We start from the raw sequence: 20,075 nt of genomic DNA on the forward strand, positions 1-20,075 counted from the left end.
CTTGAAATTGAAAAATAAATAAATTGGACACTTCTTTGGAAATAGAGCAAAAATTTTAGTTACTTTTTTTTAAATAAATAGTTCCTACCTTCACAGAAAAGAAAATGGTCTTCTTGTCCTAAAATAGTCTCCAGATGCAATGCTGGCCATCACTGAGAGAACACTGAACTGGTTGGCACAGCCCAGGAATGAGCTGGGAACCTGGACAACCGCCACCTGGGGCTGGATGCTTTGGATTAGTGAGCACAGTCCTTTGTGGCTGAGGTACTGCCCAGTGCGGATGGCAGAGATAAGCAAAAATTTGTATCAGCCAGTTAGGGTTGTTGTTGTTGTTGTTGTTGTTGTTTCAAAAGTAGAACTCCTTTTCACGGCGCTACGAATTATAGGGACTACCTCTATTAAAAGAGAGCGAAAGAGAGATGCCACTCCATGCCTGTCCCCCATACTCAGGATCCACTGTCCCACCACAGCTCAGAACTGCCCTCACATCCTTTTAAATGACTCTCTAACTCACATTTGCTCTTACCCTCTCCATCCGATCCACAATCCATATACATGTCTATGACTCGGGCGCGGCACACGCCGTTCTCTCCTTGAGGGAGCTTTACACTCTCTGAACATTGTTTAAACAAAATGGAACAAAGGGTTGGAGTTTGTAAGTAGTTACTCTGGTTCATTTCCCATTTCCCAAGAAGCTTTGCATTTTAACGAGGAATGATGTCCACACGTAGAGGGGTGTGATTCTCATGGTGGAATTTCAGGTACCCGTGAGGAAAATAGTTTGGGACAGCGGGATATTCCCAGACCCCCTGAAATTACATCACCAAGCTCTCCTGTTCGCTCCCTGAGCCTCCTGACCCTTGCCTTTGTCTTGGGAGGGCTGTACTCAGCAGAAGGTTCGTAGCCAGCCCTTCAGAGGGGAGAATTCCTGAGTGATTTCCATGATAGGAATCTGACCTACTTTTTAAATTCTTTCTGTTCTCTATTGAGGTGAGTACAATAAATATATCTGACTTATAATTCTCTTAGGTACTAGTTAAGGGCCTGCAGTAATTGCTGTGAAACATTCCCCTGGAGACATATAGCCGCAGCACGCTGAACGGCCCGCTGCAAGATACGCCCTTGCTAGGTTGAGAGCTACTTGGAGTACGGTGGTCCCCAAAGACAAACTTCATTATGAACATCCAAGCGCAAAGAACAAATCTAAGGAGCACTGCTACCCTTTTGTGTGTTCCATTGGAGAATGCACAGTGCAGAGTTGAATATATAGTAATTTGCCCTCTGGCCTGCCCCATAATTTGCTGTGCAAGTTTAAGCAGATTGCTTAACCTATCTGTGCTTCAATTTCTTCACTTACAAAGTAGAGACCATAAATCTACCTTCTTAGAGTAATCGTTAAGCTCGAACAACAATAATTATGATAATTTTGTAAAACACCAGGCTGAAAACAAAGCACTAAAAGAGAGTTATCTACTCAAAACAAGTATTTGTTGAGAGAATGATTCTAAGCAGGGATGCAAATACCTAAGCCATGGTCCCTGCACTTGGAAAGCACATGGTCTAGTGGGAGTTACAAGACATGGGTATAAATTATAAGGCCAGGAAGAAGATGAAGGAGGGAAGAAAATATTGAGGTGGGGAGAAATGGTTTCATGGGGAAAGTGATGTTTAAAATGACCAAATGCCCACCTAATTCCTCTTTCTTTAAAATACCAAAGTGTGTGTGTGTGTGTGTGTGTGTGTGTGTGTGTGTGTGTTGGGGGAGGGTGTCAACACATTCATTTGATTTGGATTGATCTGGGCAGTACATCCAGTAAAGTACAGTAAGAGAGAAAACGGCAGTTTTGCTCTGCCATCTCGGAAATTTATTCCCCCCTGCAGCAACCAACAGTTCTAGGAGATTTGGGCCTTTAAAGTATTTTCTTTTCTTGGCAGCTATCCTCACCTTGTTCAGTGGTATTGTCTGTGATTTCTGATGACCGTTTTCATGCTCCTTGGCTGCGCTGCTGCTTGGAATGTTTGTTTTTCTCCTTCATTTTTATTTAGAAGTTCCCACACGCCCATTGGTTTGCTGCAGATTTCATAAGCCCTGCGATTTTCTTTTTCCCCAAAGACTAAACTTCTAAAAGTATATCATTTGTCAGATTGCTCTAAAGTCCCTGGGCATTGGATGAGGTCTGGCTGCTCTGGGACAAACTCGGCACAGTTGACACTCGGGGCTTAGTTGTGGCCGCTGTCCTGTGCCAAGTGGGGCGTTGAGCAGCATCCCTGGCCTCTGCCCACTAGACGCCCGCAGGGCCCCCTCACCCAGCTGTGACTCTAGAAAAATGACTCTAGACTTTGCCAAATATCCCCCTGGAGGACAAAATGACCCCTGATTGAGAACCATTGCACTAACTTCACCTCCACTGTGACCGCGGAGGCCGTAGCGACGGAGAGCGGTTAGCTGCCATTCTGTGGAAGCCACCGGATGGCCCACACCGGGGACAGGCCATTTGTCAGAAGTAGGACCCCAAATTGCTGGCCTACTGAGCCTGGGTTTTGGTAAGAGCGGACGGTGGCAACCCAGAACAGGCCCCGGCACGGGAAAAGCCTTCCATCCTCCAAAACCAGTGCTCCTCAAACTTTCTTTTGTTCCAGGACCCCTTTACACACTTAAAAAGTATAGGGAACTCCAAAAAGATTTTGTTGATGTGTGTCCTACTAATATTTACCGTATCTGAAATTAAAATGGAATTTTAAAAGAATGTACTCATTAATTTATTTTAAAAATAAAAAACCCAATATATGTTAACATAAATAACATGCTTTTTATGAAAACTATACTTTTCCAAAACAAAATTAGTAAGGAGTCCCATGATTTCCAAATCTCTTTAATATCTGGCTTCCTATAAGAGAATCGGATTCTCTTCAATTCAATTCAAGCAATTCATTCAATTGCTTTTTCATTGCAATATCACATGTCATGAAGCCTCCAGGAAACTCCACTGTACCTCATGAGACAATAAGAGCGAGAAGGGTGAGGGATGTCTTAGTGTTATTATAAAAACAGTTTTGACCAGGCAGACCCTCTGATGAAAAGGTTTCAGGGATTTCTCCAGGGGTTTTTGGACCACACGTTGAGAACTATTACTCTGAGCAAACATGTAACAAACACTATTATCAACCTTGTTCCCTTGATGGTTGACAAGCTTCTTTAAAACCCAGGATCTCTAGAGAGAGATCGCTATTTGGACCATAGTGTGAGTGCCTTAGACCAGTCTGCTCTGTTCCTGAGATCTAGTGAGAGCCACTGTACTGAAGAAATGGGGTGAAGTCATTTGAAGAACATAGTACTTTGAGGGAGGACAGGGACTGGTAAGGACTTAGCAGGATGAGGACACTGCACCCTTTGCAGGAAGACACAGAAAGGGGAAAGAACGTGCTTTGTGATTTTTCCTGTGGTCCTGATGGAATCGGGCACCCAGGTGCTATTGGGAAGCATCCCCCTGCCATCTGAGCCTGTGTGCCAGTGAGCACTGGGGGAGAGGTGGTGATAACACAAAACCTATAAGGGGAAAGGAGAAACCAAAGGGGGCCAGACAGCGGGAAGCAGGGGAGAAGGCGGTTCCAACACTGATCTCAGGGCCACACACGGCCTGTCCGTCCTTTAAGTCTTAGACTTGGGGCGCCTGGGTGGCTCAGTCGGTTGAGCGTCCGACTTCGGCTCAGGTCATGATCTCACAGCTCGTGAGTTCGAGCCCCGCGTCGGGCTCTGTGCTGACAGCCCAGAGCCTGGAGCCTGCTTCTGCTTCTGTGTCTCCCTCTCTCTCTGCCCCTAACCCACTCACATTCTGTCTCTGTCTCTCTCAAAAATAAATAAACATTTAAAAAAAAATTTTTTTTAAAGTCTTAGACTTGGGGCACCTGGCTGGCTTAGTTGGTAGACCGTGCAACTCTTGATCTCAGGGATATAAGTTCAAGCCCCACATTGGGTGTAGAGATTCCTTAAAAACTAAACATTTTTAAAAATAAACAAATAAATAAATAAATAAATAAATAAGATTAAAAGTCTAAGACTTGACTTTCACTGCCAAGAATATTTTAAAGAGGCTCAAAGTTTTATTTGAGTATCTTTTGTTGCTTTGCATCCCAAGCAAATCTGGTTGGCATTTGAGAAAGCTAAGGTTCTGGGCAATGATTGAAGGAACTTGTTTAAAGTATAAAAAGGACCTCAATTTGCCGGTGAGATACAAAATGCTGATGTCCTGGCTGCCAGGCCCAGCACCAACCGAGAAAGGGTCATCTCTCTGACACTCAAGGTTTACGGTTTTTCAAATCTCAAGTACTCTGCAATTGCATATTGTTTTAAATGATGATACATTTCTCAGAATGTCTCAGGATGAGATGGTCTCTCTGCTCTCAACAGCCAAGGGGGAAAGAAAGGAAACAGGCTTGGGGTCTGTCAGAGTCTGATAGAGGCCAGATCTCTGAGACTATAGAAAGTCTTACCAGTGAGTGGATACGTTGGTGGGTCCAACTTATCCCAGATAAGCTAAGAAACTCTATGGCATGTCCATAGTAACAGAAACGTGTCTGCTTTCCTTCTCGTAAGTTGGTGGCATTCAGAATAACACGCTCTGGTATTGGCAGTATTGCTCATGTGAATCTGAACACACGGTAGTTTATTGCCTCGTAACACAATTATGCCACCCTCTCTATATAATGCATTTGTTATCTGAAGTTGTGAGAGATGCTTGATTTAAAATTCATTAGCTCTAGAAAGATGACAAGGTAAAGGTCATTATTCCTATTTTGCAGCTGAAGAAATTGCGAAGGGAAGAAATCTTAACCTGGGGACCAGTAGGGTTTCCTGCGTTTGCTCAGTGGCTCTGACTGCAGGCCTTGCACTTTAAGAGGTGGAGGGCTAGGGAGCCATGGCTGGCCTCCTGGGGATGCAGCAGCCTCTCAGTTGAAGCAGTCTTCTCTTACTAGAACAGCTTACCTAAAGTGTTCCTCTACGATACTACCCACAGTTGGCCATTTTAGACCGGGCCATATTAATAATCCGCTGTTAAACAACCTGCTTCACCCTCCGGTCATCTGAGCTGACTGCAGACCTTCGGCCATATCAGAGAGACAGCCAGTCAGTAACAAAAAGAAGCCACGGGCCAGTTCTCTTGTTGTTGAAAGCGCCCCCATCCAAAACTCAGAGCTCCACGTTATACTATCACTCCTAAGACCGGTCCGTGCATGAGGGTGGAGTGACGACACGTGTACAGTACGGTTCTTTCTGAGATCATGTGCATCTGGGCGACAGCTGTGTGTACTAGACGACAACGGGTCAGAAGGCATGTTACTCACGTAGAATCCATATCCTATTCTATTCAGAGTCATCCCTTTGTCTGGTTCCGCATATGGAAACGCTTCCCCTTCCAGCCCCATCCCCTTCCCCACTCCTCCATAGAACTCGCTTTCTGTCTGGAAGTACAACAAGACACCCGGTTAGATCAAACCTAACCCACCTCCGTCACAAAGCTACCGCAAGCTGCCGCCGACGATTGTCACCTGAGGGGAGACCCCCCCCTCACCACACACAGCCTATCCGAGGAGTGCCTTTGTTTTTTCCTATCCTCATTATTTAACAGTGTGTGCCGATTACTCAAAGCGATATGGGCAGGCCCTGGTAAACATAGCGTTGCTGTAGTGTTAACTTTTTATAAGGTAATGCTCAGGTTGCCTGCAGTGTCTAAAATTACTCTGTGGCCAGGGCCCCCTGCTTTATCGCTTTCTATAGTTTTAAAGTAGTTTGAAGCTTGAATAACATAAAATAACATAATATAATGTTATTTATGTTATTTCCCACGTGAAGAACGCCTGTAAACCTTGCAGTATTGAAACTCAGTGAACAAGGCATCTTAGACAAGCTGAAAAACAAATGGTGGTACGATAAGGGGGAGTGTGGAGCCAAGGACTCCGGGAGTAAGGTCAGTCGCTGAAGGTCTTTTTGTACTGATTAGCAATCACGTTTTGAACCACTGTTTATTTTCCACCCCCAAACGGCTTTCCTTCCCAACACACACTCCCTGACACAGTGGGACCCCTTTATAACACCGGCGCTAAAGGGACCAGGCCCACAGCAGCCTCTAGGCCTGCCAGGTGACATCAACCCTTGACCCGGAAGGAGCAATTGTTGACATGGCCACGCAATCCGGCCCAACGCACTTCCAAAGCTGTAAAATACCGAGCTGTGTTATAAAGGGGTTTTACTGTATTTCACATTTCGAAAGCTCAAAGAGAAAAATCTAACAACCACAACAACCCCTCCCCCCCCCAAAAAAAAGATCCATTTGTGACAGTACTTTTTCTTTACCTGTTACCGTGTCAGAGACTTTATAGTTGTAAATTCCTTTGGTTGTTAATATATTATGTCGATCCCATCTGAAAACAGTCAAAGAAATAAATAACCAAGACTGGTCTCTGTAAGCAGAATGCTTAGTCTCCTCCCAGCTGCTATCGTATTGAGTTCAGCCTCTATTTGGATCTCAAATATAATTAAGTCTGTCACACTCCTCTCTTCCAAAGGTGTCATTTGAATCTCTGTACGTAATACTTTTGAAATTGAGTCGCATGCTCCTTAAGGGTATACATTGTCAGGATAACATCACATTGAGAAGCATGAAACACTCTTCCCCGCCTCCTTCCTGCCCCCCTTTGCTCCCCTAAGAAAGTTCTTTTTAGTTTCAGTTTTTTGCCTCGCCTTTTTTTGAACTAATATTGTGGTATCAGTTAATTCATTTCATGAAGTGCCACTCATTTTCCCTGTGCCGTGAACCATTTTGCTACTGGTTTTCCACAGCCCACAACGGGAAATTCTGTGAAGCTTAAATGCAAAGAACGCAAAACTCTTCCTTGTTGCTACAGCACAGCATGGGTTCTGTCAAAGGCCACGTCTCCCCCGTCAAATACCGCATGCATAGAACAATCTCCTGGCAGAGGGAGGGTTACCAGCACTGGTCCATCTCCAGATGGACTGTGGAACCTCCTGGCAGATAGCCTCACCAGCCTCCTTCCGGAGATGATCCACTGTCTCATCAGTGACAGAAACTCTTACCACTTCTCCAGTTACCTGTCTTTTATGCTGGAAGAGTGACTATCTGCAAGTTTATTGTGGACATGAGGCACGCATACCCCGGCCCTCCCCAGCCGTGCACTTTGATTCCTATTGGCCTTTTTATGGAGGTAAACAAGTATGGGACTGGCTCTCATAAAAATAGCATCAGGACATGGCCACGTCATCTCTCCATTTAATCCTTTAAATGGTACCAGGACTAGATGAGCCACAGGAGTGCTGAGCGCCAGCTTACAGCCATCAATCTGCTCACCGCGTTGTCATTTGAGTAAGATACTCAATTCACCCACTTAACAATGTGGGCATTCCATTCGATTGCATTCAGCAGCAAAATGGTTACATTCCCTCTAAAAAGACTACAAAATGCTATTTTATTTATTTATTTTTTTCAAAGAAAGGCTCCTGGCCCTTGGTGTGTCCTACCTCAAGGTAGGGCTCAAGACACCAACTTTTTTCTTTCCATTGTTCAGCAGTTCAGTTTTTGCTCTTTCATACAGGCAGATAGCTTAGTCAGATTTGCACAGTTTGACCTGAACGTCACTGACCGGCTTCCTCAATTCCCCCCCCCCATTTTAAATAGAAAACAGACAAGTGTAGTATTTTTTTAATTACTCACTACATTCCCTGGAGTAAAGCTAAAAACGAGCTGGATTTATTTATTTATTTATTTACTTACTTATTTATTTTCATCATCAGCCTCCTGGAGAAGCTTTCTGATTGGTGTGTGGAGCCAATTCAGGACCCAGTGGGTCCTCCTGACAGTTTCCCTAAACTCTCAGGAAGATGGAAGGGAGCCAGTTCTTTATGCTGTGCCCTCGTTCCAGCAGCACAAAGACTTGCCGCCCTGAGGATGAGAACTTAGCAACCAGTCCCCGAAGGGAGCAATTCCTCAGCCACCAGGGGAAAGGGGAAAGCTAATAATCCCTTTAAACAAACCCTTGTGAAGTCACTCCCCAGATAAGAGTGTCAGGCACCTCTAATATTCTCACCTGGTAGCTTAAAGACAAGCCGTTGACAAGTTTGTCACAGGGAGAACAAGGGAGAAAGGGGTGTTGCGGGCCAGAGAGGGGAAAGAGTGCTTCAAGTCCCCAAATGAGAAGAGTGTTAACATTTATAGAGATTATGCCACGGCTCAACTCTGGCAAATGGCACCTTGAGGCTGGCAGAGGAACACATTGTGCTTGTGTTTACACTTTTGCTCCCGTGGCCAAGTGCTGTTTTATTTAGTTGCTGACACCGTTCGGAGGCACCGAAGGAATTAAGGAGTCCAAATAAAAGAACATCTAGGCGAGGATCACAACTGTCAACAGAAGCACAATCTACCATCTTGCGGGCCGCTGTGAAACAGCAGCCCGTTGCCAGAGTCGAGCCATAACACTTACATCAATGTTTAGTTGTTTTACAACCGAGAACTATCCTATATTGTTGTCATGTGTTATAATGTCCCATTGCTTTTGTTGCCCCCAAGAACTAATCACGTTGTTCATTTCTCTTAGGACAAGACCAGCGCTCTGAGCCTGAGCAATGTGGCAGGCGTTTTCTATATACTTGTCGGAGGTCTGGGGCTGGCCATGATGGTGGCTTTGATAGAATTCTGTTACAAATCACGGGCAGAGTCCAAACGCATGAAACTCACAAAGAACACCCAAAACTTTAAGCCTGCTCCTGCCACCAACACTCAAAATTACGCTACATACAGAGAAGGCTACAACGTGTATGGAACAGAGAGTGTTAAGATCTAGGGGTACGGTCAAGGTCTAGTAAACTAATCAGCCTTACATGACTGTATGTGAATCTCTTTTTTCTTTCTTTGTGTTTTTTACTTCGGTTTATTGTTTCAAGTATTGTCCAGTCTCTGCAACCATTTGTTTCTTTGAAAACAATGGTTGTGCTTTCTCGTCGGGCAGTAGCGCTTTTCTAATAGCACCGTCGTAATTCTACTGTGGCCTGCAACCCAAAAGGAAGAGAAATTCTCTAGAGCTGCGCTGTTCCGTGGAAATATTTGTGAGCTGCCCATGTGAACCACAGGTGTAATCTGAAGCGCTCTAGTAGCTACACTTCTTTAAAGCAACACAAGTGAAATTAACTTAATGAGACATTGTATTTGACCCAATATACCCAAGATATCGTTCCAACATGTTATCGATATATAAAACGAATGAAATATCTTACATTATTTTCTTCACCCTAAGTCTTGGAAATCTGGGGTGTGTTTTATCCTCACGGCACATCTCAACGTGTCCTAGCCACCTATTGAGGGTTCGGTAGTCACGTGTGGCTGCCGTTTTGGACAGCGCAGTTCTACAGAGAGCAGCCGTTCTGGAACTGATGGTAAAATGAGGAATGGAGGCAGGGCGTTGCCCCCTTCAGAAAGGCAGTGCTTCCATGGGGCACGGCGGTTCTCTTAAGTGTAAGCCTGAGACCATTTCTCGAATCTTTGAGTTCCTTTGTTGTCCGTTTCTTGGAAGCAGTATTCAGGTAAGTGTCTCCCAAAGAACAGTTGAGGCTCCCTGCTGCTGGCTGCTCCAAATCCATACTTAGATAAACCTGACTGGTGCCACCTTGACTGGGAGCTACAGCCAACTCCCCAGCCTTCCTCTAACCAATAACTCAGACACGTGCAAAGGCAAGCTTGAAGTAGAATGATCGTCTATCTGTCCACTCTGGACGTGTTAAAAAGAATACAGTCTTGCTGTTATCTTCAAGTGCATCTGTCGTCACCAACATGCCTCTCTGCAAGGAAAGAGAACAATTAGCAACTTCGTAGCCCTTACTTATTTCAGGTGGGAGATTTGTTACCCCACAAATCAACGACACCATGAATTTCCTGAATGCGCTTGAATTTCTACAAATGCAGTATTTGTGTTTTTGGTCCCGTTGTATTTCACACCGTGGAGCTAAATTCAGCCAATTTTTAAATAATATTTCATCCAAACAAATCCTGTGTCTTCACCACGGAAAGTATTATCTTGTTTGAGGAAGTTGCTGGTTGTCCTTTCCTGCTATAGACTGCAAGCCTGTGCCACAACATACCCAGTACACCGAGCTAACCCCCTGAGTGTTCCCAGCACATCGCTGATTGTACAGTACGCAGGTTCGTCTGTAATTAGTGTTGTTTGCGTGCAAGTGTTTAATGTTCAGGGTGCTTAAAATATTTTACTCTTGAGTAGCTTCTATTGGTCCATTACAATTTGGGGCACATGATCTGCTTTTCCGTAGGGTAGTGCTGGGTGATTTCAGCTTTCCTTAATTATCCCAAATTCTGAGATACTGGCATCCAAAAAAAAAAAAAAAAAAGAAAGAAAGAATACATCTGAAATCCTCATAACAGGTTTTCAAGTTTTTCACATCTATTGCCTCGTTTGAGGTAAGGGGTCGCAAAGTGTTTTCCCTTTCGTGGCAGTTCTGGAACTAGGGCCCAGACGCTCTTCCTCCTCCAGTAGTCTCTTCGCAAATCCATTCTGCCTCTAACCACCGGCGGCCTGGTGGTTTCCAGGAACCTTGAAGTTCCAATGGGATCCCATCAAACCGAAGGCAGATCCGAAGTCTGTGTCCCAGTTTTTTACAAAAAAGGCACACACCTCACTTCTTATGCATTCGACACGAGGTAGTATAGTCAATCTCTCCTACTTTCCCCACAAAGACTCTTTCTGAGACAGGATCAGGACTCAGGGTCACACAGCCTCCAGACCCTCTCTATTAGCAGCCATTCCATCTGAGAATCCATGTTCTGCTGGACCACAATAGCCTCAACCTCTCATTCAAGCCCCAGAAGAGTGCCTCTTAAATGTCAGTGTGCCTCGTGAATCACCTGGAGAACTTATAAAAATGCGGATTCTGGGGCACCTGGGTGGCTCAGCCAGTTAAACGTCCAACTCTTGATCTCGGCTCAGGTCATAATCTTGCAGTTCGTGAGTTGGAGCCCCGCATCCGGCATCTGCGCTGACGGTGCGGGGCCTGCTTGAGACTCTGTCCCTCCTTCTCTCCGCCCCTCCCCTGCTGGTGCTTGCTCTCAATACGTAAACTTTAAAAAAAATGCAGATTCTGATTCAGCAGGTCTGGGATGCTACCTGAGAGGCTACACTTCTCACAATCTCCCGGGCATTGTTGGTGCCGCTGGTCCAGGGAGAGTAAGATTCTAGAGAAAACTGTCTCAGGGCATGTAATTTAAGGAAAGAAAGGAAAGAGGGAGGGAAGGACAGAGGGGAAAGAAAAGACAAGAAAGAAAGGGAAAGAAAGAAACTTGGGGTCAGCAAACCTGTGGGCAGAATGTTGCAGTCCTGAAGTGAATGCCCTGAAGTGAAATTGCCACAGCTTCTGACTTGCTCTCTTTTCTTTAGTCACCTTGGTTGTTGATCCATTTTCTGAAGCAAAATTCAGGCTACATGACACAAAACTCACATTTTAATAGACATCAGTGCCAGTGTGGTTACGGCCCAGTTAGCTAGTACCTTGGCAACTATCCCTAGGATGAAAAGAAAAGCTGAGAAAAGCCTCTACAAACGAGTCTGTCCTCTGAGCCTATGTGAAGTCCCCAGACAAGAAGGAGGAACCTCACAGGATGCCAGAAGAATCCTTCCACGTGTCAGTCCAAGAGGCACAAAGCAAGCTGAGCAGGAAACAGAAACCTCTCTGCTGTCCTCAGCCAGTTTGGTAATGTAATGGTAGGGGAGTGTTGGTTAAGTGAAGGGTGAGCCCTTTATCCATTCATCTTTTAATTCCCAGGAAGTTCTCGGAGTCGGCCTAGATCTGTCAAGGTCTATGCAGGGGCACAGAGATCAAGAGGCACCCTGAGATTTGACTTTTATTGCCAATTATCAGAGCCAGCCTTAGGAGTTAGGGGTGCCAGTAACTCTTGAGGAAACATGACCCCAGGGCAAATCACCTGCAAAAATATGATTGAGCTGAAACGTGGTTAATAAAAAACATCCTTGGGGTGCCTGGGTGGCTCAGTCAGGTAAGCGTCCGAAGCTCAGGTCGCGCACTCACGGTTCTGGCATTCGAGCCCCTCGTCAGGCTCTGCGCTCTGGCTCCCTCTCCCTCTGCCCCTCCCCCACTCGCACACCTGTGTTCTCACTCTCTCTCAAAAATAAATAAACTTAAAAAAAAACCAAACACGTCCTTTGAAAGCAGAGTCATCTCCCCTTCTGTATGGGTGAGAATAGTCAGGATTATTGGACTTGTGGGAAGGCGTGCCTCAGCCTCAGAGCCGGCGCCCGGGAGGGAGCGCACAGCCTCCCCACTGCCTGTTGCCTCTCTGGGTTACTGACCAACTCCCGGAAGCGTGGCCCCCAAAGCGTGCCTTGGCAGGTGACTGACTCACCGCACCCCAGGGTTGACTCTGCTAACTGTCTCAAGAGATTCTTCCCAATTTCCTCATTGCTGTCAAGAACTACTTCTAGCTTCTTTGGTTTCTTCAACAGTGTTTTTGAAATGCTTCTCATTTTCAAGACCTCAAGCTGCCTGAAGTTAAAGAAAAAGATTTCCATTTTTCCTCTACGATGCTTCTGCTTAGCCTTCCCAGAATATGTTAACTTTGTTCATACAACCCATTTTCAAAAGGATCAATTTTCCTTCTGCAGCCTACGCATAGGCTGGGGCTATGGTTCCCCAGACCATTTGCTGGGGAAAGTTTCCCACTTGAAGAGTTCATCTCAAGGTTACATGGAAACCACGTTCTGGATAACTGAGGTGGTGATGTTCTTTGTTCCCAGAGGACTCTTCACGATGATACTTCATCGGTCCCCATTTAAAAGCAGGAAACAGAGGCAGTGACAGATGTAGGGGCTGTCCCAAAGTTATGCAGCTATGAAATGACATGCCATGGCCAATGGAGAGGGAGGATGGGGACTCCGATCTTTCCGCTCTAGATACAAAAATTTCTCCAAGCTTCTGAGACAAATATGACTCTGGACTCTAGAGATTCCAAGGAAGAGGTTTACCTACTTCCATGTCATTCTCATTCTGCCCTCTTTGGGGGCTTTTGGCCTTCAGGTGCGTCTTTGACATTCTTCTTACAGATACTTGCCTTCCAGGGCCAGCGGTGGAATGTGACTATGTCATTCCCTCGGGCAAAGCTCATTGTTAGCTCAAGACAAAAAGAAGGGTTCCCTTCGTGTACAGGGAAAGGATGGAGAAGAGGCAGAAAAGTGAAGGCAGAAAAGCGCCCTTAAGTCTTCAGAGTCAGGGGCAAATGAATCCCCTGCACTAGTGAATGCCTCCTACAGGAAGGCAGCACCAGCATCCCAATCAGGTCCGTAATATCTGGGCAAAGACCCCACCGATGCCGGCCAAGCCCCTTCATGGGTATCACTGTTCTGGCCCCTTTCTGGAATGTGCTGTCTCTTTGAAGTCCGTGTGCTATTTTCAGATTTGAATAACTAAGGTTGTAGGTATTGAGAGAGCCAAGCTGTCACCTTTCCGGCAATGAACGGCACATTTCCTTCTCACAGTCAAATGGATTCCAGTCAAGCAAGCCACAGAACATTGTTTATCCTCTGTCTTAGGTAAACAGTCCTCTGTCATAGGGTCTGCAATCAGAATACACTCCGCGGGTTAGTTGTCCTGAATACCTACATATAAGTGCTCCTAAGGCTTTCTAGTATACCTGCATCCTAAGTGATCAGTGCCCTAAGTTAGACTTCATGTAACGTCTGTATATTCCTTAGTGCAATGCCCGGTGGAGAAGGAACGTAATTTAACCTATTGCAAAGCATTTGCATCAGGTCAAAGAATTTAAGCAGACTTGTTGCCTAAAGCCAGTCAATCTGGGTGCGGCCCCAGAGATGCCCATCTGAGAAAACATTCACGGTTCTTGTCCAAGATAGACTGAGCCATAATAGACTTTGCAATCCCTACAAGAAAGCCCGTTCAAATGTAAGTTTCCCCTTGTCTTTGCAGATCCCGCCCCGTTGGAGGCATGTGATGAGAGGAATCACCGAAAACGTGGCCGCTTCAAGGATCCTGAGCCAGACTTCACTCTCCCTGGTGTCGGGCATGACACGAATATTGTTGATGGTGCAATGACCTTTCAATAGGAAAAACGGATCGTTTTTCCCTTCAGTGCCTTATGGAACACTCTGAGACTCGCGACAATGCAAACCATCACTGAAATCGTTTTGCTTTGCTTGAAAAAAATTAAAATAAAACCAACAAAAAACATGGACATGCAAGATTCCAGTATGCGGAAAAAAATCGTATTACAAAAAGTCAATTCAACAAAAGCCATTCTTTGATACCACTGCTCAGTATACAAACACCATGTTCTTTAATACACACACACACACACACACACACGCACGCACACACGCACGCACGCACGCACGCACACAAATTTAAAATTCCAATTCAGCCAATAGGCCCATCTCAGCTAAAATAATTAATTCCTCCTGATTAAAAAAAAAAAAATCTCTGACTCCCTGTGTTTGGGAAGACAGACTGGCATTTCTTCTAGGATCTGCTGACCAGATGTTTTTGGTATTTCCTGTTGGTAGTGATGTTCTGTGCACCCTATTTCCTTTCAACGTTGCTGAAATGTGTATATCTTTAGAATGTAAATGCAACACTTAAGAAAATTCAAACACTTTTGGAAAAGGGACTCAACCGTGACTTCTCTGTGTTCTTGAAATGGTTTTGTGCGAATGCTTTGATAACTTCCCACTCGGTGAAGGGATTCCCAGAGCTTTCGAAATGGACTTGTGTGTGTAGCAAGGGGCGAGGCACGATCAGGCGTACCTCTCGGTGCTTTCCTACAATGGATCCCGGGGCTTTCCAAGAAGCCTGGAATTGCAGCTCACAGATCTGTTTTTCTTGCTTTGGTGTGCGTTTTAAGTCAATACAGCTGAGTCTTTAGCATTGAGGTGAGGGAAATGCTGCCTACACTCCCAAATGTGTTTAGAATATCTTTCTCAGAAACAACACTGTGTTTAAGCTCCGCTTTTCTCTGCTAAGTATGCCTTTCAAGTGTACACCTCGGAGACAGGACCGCGTTGCAAGGCGGGCCAGTGGGTTCAGACCACGGTTGTCGGTCTGACTTTACTCTTGCTAGGTCTGTCTTCCCAGCTGTTGCCTGTGACTGCCCGTGGCTCTCCGTCAGACTGCATGTGTCCTTTTCTAGTTTGCAAAGACTAAAATGCATTCCCAAACCTACTGCTAAACCGAGGGCCTCAGCATCACTCCCAGGTCCTTGCTCGGAGCAGTCTCTCCACTGACTTTCTCAGAAGATCGCGCCACTGCTCCACGGGCTATGAAGTAACTGCGTACCTGCCGTTGGCATCATCAGAACAGTCAGAGGAAATAGTCTCCGCTCACTAATTACCTCCTATATAATGACGTATGCTTTCTGTAGTTCAGTAGTTTGCTCTCATCAGTGACGTGCATTGGGAAGTTTCCAGACTGTAAAAACTAGGAGCTTGAATTCATTTCCCAAGTGTGACCTTTAGATGCCTAGTTGACTCGCTGCCCATTTGCTCTTGTCTTCAGAAAAGGAAGGAGGAAGTCTCGTTCCGATGAAACGTTTTCAGAAAAGTGTAATATAAACTTTCATTCCAAAAATGGTGTCATAAGCGAGTAACTCACCTGTCAAATTTTAAATGGTATTGAACAAAAAAAAAAAAAAAAGGAAGCTGTTGTGTTTTCGTTTTTGTTTTGTTTTCATGAAACTGTGATTTTCAACTTCTGAATGCTATAATGTCCAGAGCAGGAAGCTAACGCTGTGCAAATATGAAGTTGTATAAAACAAATCAACCGACCTACACACAAATGTTTTCGTAGGCACTGTATAAGGAGAGATGTATGTTTATGGACTCAAATCAGTTTTTCAGAGGAAACTTTGCTGGGAATGAAGAGGCGGATAAATTGGTTTGTTATTTTTTAAAAACTTGCATGTTTAAAAAACAAACATTGATTGCTTCAAATTTCTGCTACTAACTTCAAGCTATGGGAGTTTGGCGGTAGTCACTTGAGGATTTTTTTTTTTCCAATTCTTTTCTTTTTGTTGTTAAAGCTGTACTTCAGTGAACAGAAAAATTGCCAAGCCAACTAATGGCCGTAAAAGCGTAAATTGCATGTGTGGGCATAAACTACGGAGCCTCATTGCCGTGAGGTATTGTACAAAGTTTTAATACATTTTGTAAATAAAATTGTAAAGAAAGAAGTCTGTTTCTGTGCTTTGACAGTTTAAAACGGACGTGGATACAGGTGCCAGGAAGTTATTATTCATCAATTTACTTCCCACCGGAGGCTTTGCCAATGATACCACAGTTACCTCGCCGGTGGTTTTCATAAAAGATTACGCCGCTCCCCTCCCCCGCCCCAACTCATCTGCGACCACAGTCACGCTCCGAGCCCTCATCCTAACTATACATTCCATTGGAAAAACCTTCATTCCAGCAAGCGTCACCGATCTAGAGTTCAGAGAGAAACAATGAATGCAGGACTATATTGATTCTACAGTGTTTCTGAGGGAGAGACAAAAGGCTGCTAATCAAGTCTGATTTGTAGACTCTGAACATGGAGTACAGTTTTACCCAATACATAAAGCAAGTGTTTAAATATAGGCCAGTTTTATATGATGGCCGCCCTAGAAAACAGGAGATAATGATAGGAAAGGAAGGGATAATTTGCGGCTGGGCCAGCAACAAAGAAAAGTACAGCTGAGATGCTAGAGAGGGGAAGGAAGGAAGCCATCTGGGGTCGGGGAGTGTGGAACAGAGAGCACGAGGCCTTGGAGACAAAGAAAACTCAGAGTGGGAAAGGAAATCGCCCAGAAGAGTCTGAAGTATAGGCTGATATAAACACGCTGAGGTTAATTTGGCCTGGAGGCTTCGGCACATTACTCCAATCTTCACCGTCGTCAGAAATGCCGATTGGCTGACGAACCGTCACGCTTTACAGCTCTTCAGCTGCTTTCCTTTTCTTCGATTAGGTCGCCCCCGGCGGTCCCACCAGAAGAGAACTGATTCTCTAGGGAGCAGATTCCGTGACTAGATTGGAGTGATGGTTCCCTAGCTGGCTGATAAAATCAATTCAAGTACCAAATGATGCCCCCGGATCTTCTGAAATAATAGATTCCTATTTTAACGGGAACTTCAATCCCTTACCCCAAAGGAATAGCCACTCTCAGGTACTGTGGCAGATGACGATGGAGTGCAGTTTGGGTTAGCAGGGGTTTGGGGTTTTTTTCCTCCGTGGAGGAAGGGACAAGCAAAAAAAGATAGTCTTTCTCAGGCCAGACTGTAGGCAGCTATATATCTTGCTTACACATAGGGTCATCCTTGCCCACCAACCAGGTCTGCAAACGGGTCTTGAGTTTCAAATGTCACACTCCCCCTGCGCACAAAAGGACAATGCCTTTTGGTCCCTGCACTGGTCTCCTTGCCTGTCAAGACTCACATCTGACTGCACCGTATGGTAAAATCTTCCAAAAGGAAGGGCAAAGACATTTAAGGAAACCTTGGTAGGCTCGTGGAAGAACAGCGCGGCCCATCACCTTCCTGCCATTGGGTGGGAACAAAGGGTTCACTGTGACTTGGGGACATGAGCCTGGAGGAGGAGAACGAATTAGAAGCAAGAAGCAGAAGCATTATTCCTCAGAATGCAGACTCAGTCAAACAGAAGATCTATCAATCCTCGGTCCCATGAGGGTCGTGAACCAGTTACACCACCAAAAGTTACTCTCCACTGGAGCCAGAGCCAGCTATTCGGCTACTCTGGGCAAGACCCCTCCCCTCTTACCCTTACCCTTACCCTCCTGGACTGGGCTTTTGGGGAAGCAATTTACCAGCAGATCACTTGGCAGATATGACACCCAGCAGCAGTATATCTGCATTCGGCTGTGGGCACACACAGCACTTGGCGACCCGACAGGAAATCTCTTTTGAATCCGGGGCCACTGGAGGGACTTACAGTTACCCCCTCCCCACCCCCATCATTTCGGACTGGAAGAAAGGCAAGGTCTTGGAAGAGAGTGACCAGTGGCGCCCAGAATTCAATGGAACTTGCCTCTAGAACTGAAGGTGAAAGAATGAGGCGCTAAGAGACTTCCTGTACACCTAAGACTCGGAGTCCGAGACGTGACGTTCCTATTCAGCGAAGACGTGTGGCACGCTTCTGGGCTCTCTCGAAAGGCTCCCTGGGAGGGCACTATTGTCAGGAGAGGTTGGAGGGAGGTCTTATGCGAGGTCTGTCATTGTCCCGAACCTGCTGCCGCTTCCTTAGCATCCTCTAAACCGAGGGTTCACAAACTCATTTGGACCGGCAAGACGCCCAAGCTCTTTGACAGGTGTTGTCCTTATAACTTCACAGATGATACGGTAGCAAACTTGGCTCCTGCCCTCAGGAGGCTTGCAGTCTTGGTGGAAAGGTAGAGGATGAATCGACATCCATTCATGCCCAGCGCTTTGCTCAGACGAAGAACTGTAAGGAGCCTAAAGTGAAGACTTTCTGTCTGCCTCTTCACTTGGATCCGTGCTTCCTAATACACCCGGGTGGAGCCCGATTTCTAATATAAACAGGTGGAACTTTTGTGCCTCCAAAGCCGTGAGCCTTCTCAACTGAGGAGTCACACCTGGGCCCTGCAGGCCGCTAGCTGCCGAGAACCTCACAATGACCACTTTCCTGCCAGTCTGCCCACCCTCTGAGCAGCGGATATTTGCTCATGTATTGACTCACGATGCCCTCACTATAAAAGTATAAAAGAACCTGCAATGTCAGCCTAAGAAATAATCCTCTCCCCGTGTCAGCAGATTTGACAAAATTAGCCTTGCAGTGGTTTCACTGAGTTTCAATCCTGGAGCAAAAATGACTGATTTAAATTTTTCCTAATAAATATGCATTAAGCCTGAACAAGCCAAAGCCCTGGCAGTAGCTCACCGGAAGCTTGAATGTAGGCTGATGGGGGAGACAATTTTGCAAATACTTCCAAACAACATTGCCATCTTCCCCCATGAGAGTGCTAATTTTCTTGAAAGGCTGCAAACCCTCTCCCAACCTAGTAGTGGCTCGTAAGGTCTACATTTCCCCCCCACTTACAATATAGTTTTGGAAAAGCTTGTTATTCCCCATCATTGGACTATGGCTTCCACCCCACCGCTCTACGAGAACTGTTTTTGACAAGGTCATCAGTAAACTGTATTCCTATTTGATTTTTTAGCATTTATTTATTTTTTGAGAGAGACAGAGCATGAGTGGGGGAGGGGCAGAGAAAGAGGGAGTCACAGAATCCAAAGCAGGCCCCAGGCTCTGAGCCGTCAGCACGGAGCCCGACGCGGGGCTCGAACTCACGACCCGCGAGATGATGACCTGAGCCGAAGTCGGATGCTTAACTGACTGAGCCACCCAGGTGCCCCAGCATACTTTATAGCAAGTGATCACAAACTTTGGCCCACAGGATAAATGTGGCCCACCACCTGTTTTCATTAATAAAGTTTTATTGGAAAACAGGCACACCCATTCACTTACATCTCGTCTGTGGCCACTCTCAGCCTACAATGGCAGAATTGAAAGGATGCAACAGTATTGCCCACAAAGCCTAAACTATTTACTAACTTGCTCTTTACATAAAAAGCTCACTAACCCCTACTGGACCCCATTCGATAGTCATTGTCTTACTTGGCCACTTTCCAGAATTTGATGCTATTAGCCTGTCCCACCTTGAAAATGTCTATTCCTTTGACTTCCATGACAGCACTCTCTCCTGGTTTTCCTCCTACCCTGCTACTGCTAATTTCTCTCCTGCTTCCTGCTCTCCTCTTCTAAATCTTAATGTCAATGTTCTCCTGAGTTCCACCATGTTTCTTCCTCTCTTCTCACTTTGTACACTCTCCCTGGGTGCTATCCCATAGTTTCCATTTCCACCTATATTATGATGTCTCTCTAGTCCTCATTTCCATCTCAAAACTTTCTCCTGAGCACCAAGGCAGTATAGCCCAATGTCTGTGGTACCTCCTCACTTGGACAATCCCAT

General features: G+C 45.6%; 1 protein-coding gene across 1 annotated transcript in view; it reads left to right on the forward strand.

Moving 5' to 3' along the window:
* GRIA3 (glutamate ionotropic receptor AMPA type subunit 3) overlaps nucleotides 1-15,014 on the forward strand; it is a 266,764-nt gene extending 251,750 nt beyond the window's left edge. Inside the window, exons 15-16 of the mRNA XM_047081913.1 lie at nucleotides 8,608-8,855; nucleotides 14,012-15,014. Of these exons, the coding sequence (XP_046937869.1) occupies nucleotides 8,608-8,853 (246 nt within the window). The 3' untranslated portion in view covers nucleotides 8,854-8,855; nucleotides 14,012-15,014. The remainder of the gene's footprint in view (nucleotides 1-8,607; nucleotides 8,856-14,011) is intronic.
* Nucleotides 15,015-20,075: the final 5,061 nt, after the last annotated feature.

This window comes from Lynx rufus, unplaced genomic scaffold, assembly GCF_022079265.1.
Source record: "Lynx rufus isolate CCGP_SWC_20201006 ecotype Redwood Valley unplaced genomic scaffold, mLynRuf1.p SCAF_19, whole genome shotgun sequence".
In the NCBI taxonomy this organism is placed as follows: domain Eukaryota; kingdom Metazoa; phylum Chordata; class Mammalia; order Carnivora; family Felidae; genus Lynx; species Lynx rufus.